This window comes from Lynx canadensis, chromosome B1 (assembly GCF_007474595.2).
Source record: "Lynx canadensis isolate LIC74 chromosome B1, mLynCan4.pri.v2, whole genome shotgun sequence".
NCBI lineage: Eukaryota > Metazoa > Chordata > Mammalia > Carnivora > Felidae > Lynx > Lynx canadensis.
Genome location: NC_044306.2, coordinates 198,149,378 through 198,159,496, shown reverse-complemented (window position 1 = coordinate 198,159,496; position 10,119 = coordinate 198,149,378). Strand labels below are relative to the sequence as shown.

At 50.1% G+C, this 10,119-nt stretch overlaps 1 protein-coding gene across 1 annotated transcript in view; it reads right to left on the bottom strand.

Moving 5' to 3' along the window:
* Window positions 1-2,745: 2,745 nt before the first annotated feature.
* Window positions 2,746-10,119, bottom strand: part of HS3ST1 (heparan sulfate-glucosamine 3-sulfotransferase 1) — a 29,029-nt gene continuing 21,655 nt past the window's right edge. The window contains exon 2 of the mRNA XM_030314194.1: window positions 2,746-4,167. Within this exon, the coding sequence (XP_030170054.1) occupies window positions 3,111-4,070 (960 nt within the window). The 5' untranslated portion in view covers window positions 4,071-4,167 and the 3' untranslated portion in view covers window positions 2,746-3,110. The remainder of the gene's footprint in view (window positions 4,168-10,119) is intronic.

Below are 10,119 nucleotides of genomic sequence, written 5' to 3'. Positions count from 1 at the left end.
GGGTACTAGTCTCCCAGGACTCAAAGGGCAAGCCACCCTGTATTCAGAGGCACATCATCATTTTTGCTAGATTAGCGCATTTTTAGGCTGTGAGCTGGTAGCTAAATACTGTCCGCGGGATTCTGGCGCTGATTCCTGGAGGAAGGGAGGGGGCAGGGGCTGTCCTGACTCAAGTGCAGCGAATTTTCCAAATACAATGGCTGGGGCCCTGCTCAGCTGTTCCCAGCTGCCTCTGGACGGCCCCACCTAGAGGCTTCCTGGGATCAGGGGCTCATCTGGCTCCTGGAACATTGCATTTGTGCCCCTAGGAAGGCGGGCCCAGGTGCAGGGTGGGGCCTCCTCTGACTCTGGGAAGGCTCAGGTGAGATGGAAGGGCCCAGGCTACTGGAGCGATGGTTCCTTCCTCCTTGTACTTTCCGAACAACTGGCTGGGGTTCTGCCATAAATAAAAGAAAACCACCAGGACCCCTGGCCCCTTGCCCATGGTAGACCTCCATGCTCAGTCAAGACCCCACACCCAAATCAACAATTACTGAATTTGTACCCACATATCCACCCCCTACCAGGAACTGTGCTGGCCTGAGCCCCTAGATCATGTCGCCAACACTCAGTCCCTCCCTTCTACCCGTCACCTCTGGCCCCAACACTGCATGGCTTCAGTGTTGAGCATACCATCCCCATTAGGGTACAGGCTTCCATAGCTATTTTGCAAGAAAAAAACAAAACAAAACTCACACTGGAGTCTCCACATCAAATTCCTGGGCAATCTTGAAAACTCACAACCTCTCTGGATGTCTCTACTCTTTAGTTCTTTATTTAAAATAAAATAAAAAAAAAAAAGTCTTTATTTATGTCTGAGAGAGAGAGAGAGAGAGAGAGAATAAGCCGGGGAGGGGCAGAGAGGGAGACACAGAATCTGAAGCCGACTCCAGGCCACCCGCACAGAGCCTGATGTGGGGCTCGAACTCACGAACCACAAGATCATGACCTAAGCTGAAGTCGGATGCTCAGCCTCTGTACTCTTCAGTTTTTAATAGGTGTGAAAACAGCAAGATCCAGCAATGTGTTACAGAAGGAAGCCCTCTCTCCTTGCAAAGTACCCTGTCAAAGTGAAGTCGGCTATGAATATTTTGGCCACCCCCTCTGCGAGTTGGTTGTTTAATGGCAATCTTAATGGGTTCTGAAGAGGAAGGCGGTCTCTCCACTGTCCCTGCAGGGCCAGGGGTGGGGCAAGGGCCACGCTAAGGTCGGGCCAGGCTGCAGCTGCCACAGCTAATAAGGTGACTCACTTCCCTGATAACGCGGCTGAGAAAAGTGCAGGCTATCTCTTGTCCCTTTCCTTTGGCTCAGGCACACCTCTTGAGGCGGAAGACGTTTGGCACCAGGGAAGGAATGTGTCAGGTCAAGTCAGGAAGAGCGGTCTCTGAGTCTGGGCCTTTCCTTTGCAGTTCAGAAAGACTAGAGTAGGAAGAAACCAAAACGCCCGAAATCTGTGCTTTGGCTCTCAGTGGACTCCAAGCCTTGGCTTGGAGTCAACGTGACCTTGGCAAGTTCATTATCTTCCCTGGGCCTATTTCTTCCGCCTTGAACTCCTCGCCATAATAATTCCTACTTCCTGGGGCTGTTCGGGGGAGAACTTTCAAGGAGCGCTGATACAGAACGTCCATTTCACTCTGCTGCCTTAAATATAAACTTTGTCAGGAAACGGGTGTATTTTGCTTGTTTGTAGTTTTTGTTTTGCATAATGATTATGTTTTCTTTTCCTAGTAAGAAAAAACAACCCGCGTATTTAATCCTGTAAAAGGCTGACCGAATAAAGAGCTCGTGAGAAAACCGGGCCTGGGGGGCGGGGGGCGGGGCGGGGGGGGGGGGGCTTGTGTGATCACATCCAACAGGCCAGCTGTTCAGAAGCAGAAGTGAAAGTGAAATCAGGCCTCTCTCCTGTAGGGACAGGTACAAGGACTTCTTCCTTACACATCGCCACCCGCACTGGGCGTTTCTTTCTGCAGTCGTGACCCTCGGGGCTTAAATCTCCCTGCCATTTAAGGATTACACACTCAGACTTGAGTTTTAAAACACACACGTATTTCTGTCTCTGTGCGTACGGAATAGGCATCTATAAATGGATATAGATCATTCAGGAAATAGACGACGCTTTCAACCTAAGCAAACGTCTACACCATTAGGCGGCTTTTTCACAGCACCTACAAGATGGGAACACGCACACTTTGCAACTTCTCTTTTCTGAGTTTCCGGAGACCCCTTGGCACGTGGGGCCAAGCACACAGCCCCAAGACCATGCTGAAGGCCAACGGTTTAATCCCCTTTATTGTGTCGTTTTGCCCATTGCCGAGCTCAGAAACGGATGCAAGCACTCTTTGAGGCAGAGATGTGTAACGGGGAGCCTCTTGCGGGTATTAACGACTCTTCCAGTCTTAATATTGCTTTGTCCACGCGGAGTCTACGGGGGTTAAAAAAAAAAAAAAAATCCACACTCCGGAACCTGCTGTCAAGAACGGGCGAACCCGAAACCTCCAGAAAATAACAGGGGGTATCTCAGTGAAGGCAGATCTCACAATGCAAGTAAAAAATAAATCTGATGGCCACAGCGAGACATTAAAAATTAAAAAGAACAACGAAGAAAAGAGAGGGCAAGAGAGAAGCATAATTGCCATGAAAAACATTTCTTTTTAAAGTAACAAAGGAATATATAGATCTCGCAACGAATATAACACAGACAGCTAATTTTGAGTCGGGGCAAGTTAATCATATTCAAAAAAGACAGGGTCTCCAGATTTCTGTGGTTTTTTTTTTTTTGTTGCTTTTTTTTTTTTTTGCAGTGAAATAGTTTAGTTCCTTCATATAGAGACATATTACACAATGTTAACAACCATGAAAAACAATACAAAATGCCCTCAATTTACCAAGTAGAAAAATATAACTAGTATATATGGCAATTGTGAATCTAATACTGTACAGAAGTAATTTATGGACTTTACAAATAAATTATAGCTTAAATGCCCTTTTAAAATTCTTCTTTCTCTCTCTCTCCCCCAGACGTACACCAGAACTTACAACGGGAAAGGTCCCGCGCCTCACTTTATTGCTAATCAGTGCCAGTCAAATGTCCGGCCGACAAGCTCGAAGAATTTCTTATTTGGCTCGTGAAAGTATTCGTGCAGTTGACTGAGGAGTCTGGGGTCCACTCGGGGGTGCGCCCGGCCTTTGGACTCGTGCAAGCAGCGGTCCCGGCCGCCGTCCCGCAGGCAGTAAAAGCCCTTGGTTTTGTTAAAGTAGAAGTTCGAGGCGTTGATCTGCGGCGACAGCTTCAGGAACCGCTCGACCTTCTGGATCTCGGGGAAGGGGTCCCTGATGAGGCGGTCGCCGTCGACGACGTGGATGCGGCGCAGCGGGAAGAAGCGCAGCCAGTTGTGCAGGTGCACGTGGTAGAGGCTGCGGTTGAGCGCCTTGTAGCCCACGTTGAGCCGGCCGTCGCGCACCAGGAACTCCTCGATGGACGGGTAGGGCTTGCGCTTCTGCACGTGGTTGTAGAACACTTGGGTGTAGTCGGACAGCACGCGCTCGGACGGGTCGCGCAGGATGAGCAGCAGCCGGATGCCCGGGTTCATGCTGTGGACGCGCTCAGGCACTTTGGGCGACGTGAAGTACGCGGGGGTCTTCTCCACCGTGAGCTGCTGCGGGGACGAGAAGGGCATCTGGCCCCGGTACCAGCCCAGGCCTTGGCTGTAGTGCTCCTCCCAGTCGAAGAAGTGGACCTCGTTCTCGGCGGCCGCCACGTCGGGGTGCAGGCTGAGCATCTCCAGCAGCGCGCGCGTGCCGCCCTTGCGCACGCCGATGATGATGGTCTGCGGCAGCTGCTGCGCCGAGCCGTTGGGGGGCGCGCCGTCCCGGCCGTCGCCCTGGACGGTGGCCGCTCTGCGCGGCAGCTCCGGCTGGCCCGGCTCGGCCCCGGGCGCGGCGGCGGCGGCGGCAGGGCGGGAAGGCACGGGCTGCAGCTGGGCCACCAGGAGCACGGCGCCCAGGAGCAGCGCCGCTGTGCTGGACACCATGGTGGCTTCACTGGGCCGGGCGCCGCTGGGTCATGAAGCGCTGCCGCGGGGAGAGCCTCCCGATCAGTGACACATGGGTGTCGCGGGCCGCCGGTCACTAGGAAACAAAGGGGGGAGATGTTAACCCCAAACGCACACAGGCCTTCGTGGAGCTGCCAATGCCGTGTGATCCCGGGCAGGGCGGTCACCTCCCTGGGGCTCCCCCCACCCCCCTGTTTCTTTACCCCGTCAGGCAGGGCCGGTGGCAAACACTTCCTGTCTAAGGGGCCGGATGGGAAAGGTTTTCGGCTTTGCGGGACACAGGCTGGACGACGGCCCCAGGTATGCCCGTTTGGCTCCAGAGGCCACAGACAATTTGCAGGGGAATGGGTGTGGCTGTGCCCCAATGAAACTTCATTCACGGATGCTGGAATCTGAACGTCGTTATCATTTTCATGCATCACTTTTGAGTTTCTCAACAACTGTTTTCCACAGTCTGTATGCTCAGCTCTCTGCACAGACACGGGGACAGATTTGGCCCTGCGGTCAGAGCTTGCCCAGCCTCTGCTGTAAAGGAAAGGGCCGGAAAGGTCTTTTGGACCTCAGCAAACATCAGTGAAATACCTCCTACCTGCCAGCCCCCGGCAGTGGAGCTGGTGATACAAAAGCAGACGCTGTTCCTGACCCTTGCCACCCCCCAGGGGCTCCTGATCTAATAGGGCAGGTGAACCTGTATGGAAGACTGAATGATGAGATCTATTTTTTTTTTTTTAAGGTTTATTTTTGAGAAAGAGAGAGAGCAGGGCGAGGGCAGAACGAGAGAGGGAGAGAATCCCAACCAGGCTCTGTGCCGACAGCAGTAGGCCTGGTACAGAGCTCGAACTCCCAAACTCCGATATCATGACCTGAGCCGGACGCTCAACCGACTGAGCCACCCGGGTGCCCCGACTAGTCCCGACTCTTCTACGCCTCCTCTCTCTGCATCCAGCCTTACCACGTGGTGGGGTGTGCTCCCCGACGATTTGATTTGGGTTTGGCCAATGGCCCGTGAGCGGCAATGACAACGTGCCGGTGGCCGGCCTAGGCCTTGAGAAGCTTTGCGTGTTGGCACTTGCCCTCTTGCTACTTCGGCCATGACCACGAGAAGAATGCGCCCCGGCCAGCCGCTGGGCCCCAGAGGATGATGGGAGACACGTGTAGCAGAGCCCCCACACCAGTGCACCGTGCACAGCACAGCCATCCTGGCTCGAGTGACAATGCATCACCGTGGCCGTAAGCCACTGACTTGTGGGGTGGTTGGTACCGCAGCATAAATTTGGCAGAGGCTCATTGGCATGACCTGGCTGCAGGCGTCAGTGCTGGATGTGCTCCGATTATAGTTTGCGCAAGGCAGCGTGTGGACACAGGTCCGCTCATTTTGCCTGAAACGACTGGGGACGGCTTCCCGGGAGAGGAAGTGTTTGAAGCGAGCCCAGAGGGACAGACAGGTAGGCTGGCTGGAAAGAGCAAAACTCCTTCCTGTGTGCAAGGCCGTTCTGCTCATCAAGTGGTTTTACGGTCTGCTCAGTTGATTGGCACCTTGACCCGACAGTTACAAGGTGGGAAGGAACGGCAGGTACTGAGAGGAGTCTTAGCCAAGGACACAAGAATTTAGTCCGCTGCAAAATTCATAGCCCCCATTCAAAACTCTGAACGCAGGGCCCTCTTTGCACAAACTGCCTGCCTTCTCTTCACCTGAGATTTATGACACTGAGGCACTGAAGTCCCACAAGTACACAGCCACTGCTGGGCGAAATGGCAAGGGGTTCCCCAAAACAAGAGGACTCATGTCCATGTCTCAGGGAGCTGATAAACAACAATCATCAAGAGGCGTTTGGCCATCTTCCAGAAAGAGGGCATTGGAAGCTCTTGTCTGAACACAGTTAAGGAAGGGTTAGTGACAGACAGGCCTGCCTTGGGGACTATGGGGATTATAGAGCCAGTAAAAGTGTTCTCCACCGAAAGGGTCCATCATCTTCTTTATGCCAGGTTTAAAATCCACTTTAATAGTTTAACACTGTGTCCGGAATGGATAAATGAAGAATTTTTATGGTCTTCTATTTTTATAATCAAACCTATCGAATTCCCTGCCTCAGAGATCAACTCTATTAACTGCTTTGAAAAATGTATATTAAAATGTATTAACTTAAAAAAGCAATTAAAAACTGGAAACGTTTAGGGGCGCGTGGTGGCTCAGTCGGTTAAGCATCTGACTTCGGCTCAGGTCAAGATCTCACGGTCTGTGAGTTCGAGCCCCGCATCAGGCTCTGTGTAACAGCTCAGAGCCAGAAGCCTGTTTCAGATTCTGTGTCTCCCTCTCTCTCTTCCCCTCTCATGGCTCTGTCTGCCTCTCTCTCTCTCAAAAATAAACAAACATTAAAAACTGGAAATGTTTAGAGAATCACAGAGCACTTGAGAGGGAACCTTCAAGATCAGTTGACCTAATTATTTAGGGGGGAAAAAGCGAGAGACAAAAAAACGTTTAAGGAGAGATGACCAGGCAAGATGTTGGTGCAGAATGTTCTACTGATTGAATGATATCAAGCGAATGGAAATTTTGCTTACTCAGTAAATGCTTTAGTACGTTTCAGTCAAATTTCATTTCCTTCTCAATGTGGGACTGACCCATATATGGATGGATCCCGCTGTGCTTGCCTTTTACGTGCCTGGGGTATACGTGTATGCCCACGCATATGCATACTTGTATATGTTTGTACATATATGAACGCACTCACATGCGTGTGAGCCCGTGTGAGCCCATGTGCAGGGGGTGAGGTAGGTGAAACGCAGGAGAGAGTAACTACTCCACACTAGATCGTTCCACTCTTAGTGATGAGTGCTGCTGACCCCATCCCATACCTCTGGATTCGGACTCAGGAAGCAACCACACACCCCAATCCTTCCACACCTAAGGGACAGAATCGGGCAAGATCTGAAATTCAGATTTTCTAAGTATTCACGCTTTTCTTTCGCTATTATGAGGCATCCTGCTTAGTACAGTGCACATCTGAGTTTTTTTTTTTTTTCCTAAAGGGGGAATTACCAACAGCAGAGGAGAAGCTAAATATATATGTGTGTGTGTGTGTGTGTGTGTGTATATATATATATATATATATATATATATATATATATAAATAACCTGGGCAGTTAGTAGTCTAAAAACTCCTCACTTCTACTTTAATACTTTCTAAAAATGTATTTACTTATGTCTAAAGTCTTGTACATTCCAAAAATATTTGAGGTATATAGGAAAAAAAATTAGCTAAAGTCTCATACATGTATGCTATATATATAGAGGAAGAAAAGCATGTATATGTATCAGCTATATACATATGTATAGCATGTATATGTATGGAACTTTAGCTAAGTGTGTAGATACACACACACACACATATATGACATCTAAATACATATATAATATATTACACACACACAGTGGCCACTGTGAGACAACTTTCTCGCGTAGTAGTTTGGTAATTTGAACTCAGTGGCACAGCCAGAATTTCTGGGCCTTTAAGTAACACTCCTGGAAAAGAGAAGACCTTCCAGGTCAGGTGAACCTGTAAGCGAGGACATCGGAGCCACACTGATCCTGACAACGGGACTGTGCACATCAGAGCACACGAGGGCCACAGTGAGGAGGCCCAAGATGGCTTGTCTAAGGTCACAGAGAAAATCAGGCCTGGACCTCATGGTTCCAGCATTCCAGTCCTGTTCTCTTTCCGCTATTGTTGCTGTCTCCCTAGCATGTGGCCTTAACAGGTAATAATGGTAAAGTTTTGGGCATCCTAAAGAGGAAAGGCCCTCAAAAATCTAGTCAACAGTGACAAAATCCCAGGCCACCTCCTCCAGAATCAGCTGACACACAGGGTAGGAACAGGACAGCATGAGGTCAAACTCATTTGTTCCCTTCAGTGAGGAGTCGAAAGGAATCAGCCAGACTGTAGGGTCAGGAACCCTGTCTCTAGGTTGGATTTGTTCAAAGTGACTTAACCTGTCTTAGCCTCAGTTTCCCCATATGTAAAATGGTAATAACTGTACCCACCTGAAATGATTTCCTTGAGACTGAAATGAGGTGATCTGTATTAACAAGCCCCGTCCATTAGAAATATGAACGTGAGCCATGCATGCCCTCGTTCATTTATCAAACAAATATCTAAATTTATTGAACGTATGCTACCTATCTGATATTTTAGTGAAGTTACGAGATTAACTTTCCGTTTTTACCAATACCTTCTCCCCTCCGTAATGCGAAACAGCACCTCCCCCTAGTAGCTGTGCAGGATATAGATCATAGAAATAAATGTAGAACACACAGGTTTACTACATTTCCAGAAAAATTCCATTATTTATAGGCAATCAAGCGGCGCTTATGAAGGTAACAGTCACCCCTCCTAAAGGTGGCAGAGACCATTTATTTAGACATCCCTGACAGTCCCATCTTGCCCTAGGACAAAGCATCTATTATTAGAGCTTTTATTGTAAGTGTTCAAATGACCCAGGAGCCACATTAAAATTTTAAACTTTCAAGAGCCACATTCAAAAACAGAAATATTTTTATGTTCTCCAAAACACTATCACTTCAACACATAATTCCTATATAATATTAAGGGGATACTTTCCACCTCTTTTGTATGAAGTCTTCAGAATCTAGTGTGTGTCCATTTATTTACTCCTACAGCACGTCGCAAGGCCACACGTGACTGGTAGCAGCCGAGGTGGCCGCTCAGAGGTCCACAGCGCTGAGTAGGGCTGCAATTTAAGCAAAGAAAGTGCTCTCTGAAAGTCAGATCCCGCCCCCCCCCCCCCAATGCCCCACTCACGAAGTAGGAGGAAGGCAAGTTGGAACATTTAGGCAGCACAGAGATGAACTGATCATCCTCCCTCCAGAAGCGAACTAACGAATATTGAGCAAATGGAACCTTCTAGAAATGTGGAGCCCTGAGCTGGCATGGGCAGGGACAAGAATGCTCCACGGCACCTGGAACCCAGGCCACCTGCCTTGCCAAAAGCAATGACGGCAGCTCCCGTTTGCGGTACCTGCTACTGAACAGACCCCGGGCTGGCATCGTCCCACACTGGGCCCCCGCGATGTTCACTGCAAATCTTCACCAGAACTGATCTCACTACAAGAAAGAGGATCAGAGAAGTTCGGTGGTTTTTCCAGAATGGTCGAGGCTGAATGAGGATCCAAACTCAGTGTGAGCAGGCAAAGCCAGGGATGTCGCTGTCCCTGTCACTCCCCGGCGATGCCTGGAGTGAGGGTACGAGTAGTTCCTCCCCTGACGGAATGCTTCCCTGGTCCTGTTGAACATTCGTGCCAGGTAACGACCCTTTGATGAGGGACAGGATTTCATGGAAGGATGAACAAAACAAACCCTCTCTTTCCTTTTGTAGATGGGTTAGAAGTTCCCAAAGAGAGATCCAGCCCCCTCTCTGTTCACTCCCCTTTATCAAGGACACAGTGATCAATCAAGCCCTGAGCTACGAAAATTCAAAAGACGAGTCCTTCCCATCAGCAACACGAAGCTTCCTTGGCCCCCCCCCCCCCCCGTGAAGGTGCTGACCACCTGCCAGGGACAGGAGGCACAGGGAGAGCCCACGGGATTTCTCAGATGGAGGTCTCCTGGTACCTGAAATTAAATCCAAATTCCTTTCCAGGCCTGGGGATTCCCCCAGGATGGGAGCTGCCGGTCTGTCCCTCTGGCCTCAATCTGCTCCTTCAGGCCACACTCCCACCTCGCTGACCTTTCGGTTCCTGTGAACACTCTGAGCTCCCGCCAGCTCTGGGCGCTGGCATTTGCCGCTCCCTCTTTCCAGGATGCTGGGTCCCAAGGCTTTCTGGGGCTGGCTCTTTCCTGCCAATTAGCTTTTATTTCAAACACCGGCTTTCCCTGCAACACGGGCCCGCCTGCTCTCTTGTAACCATATTCTCTCCCATCACCCGGTTTCGTATTCCTCATGCACTAGCCCAACCCGGATATGCTTGTTTATGGTCTGGTCTGCCCCTCCACCCGAGAATACCAATTTC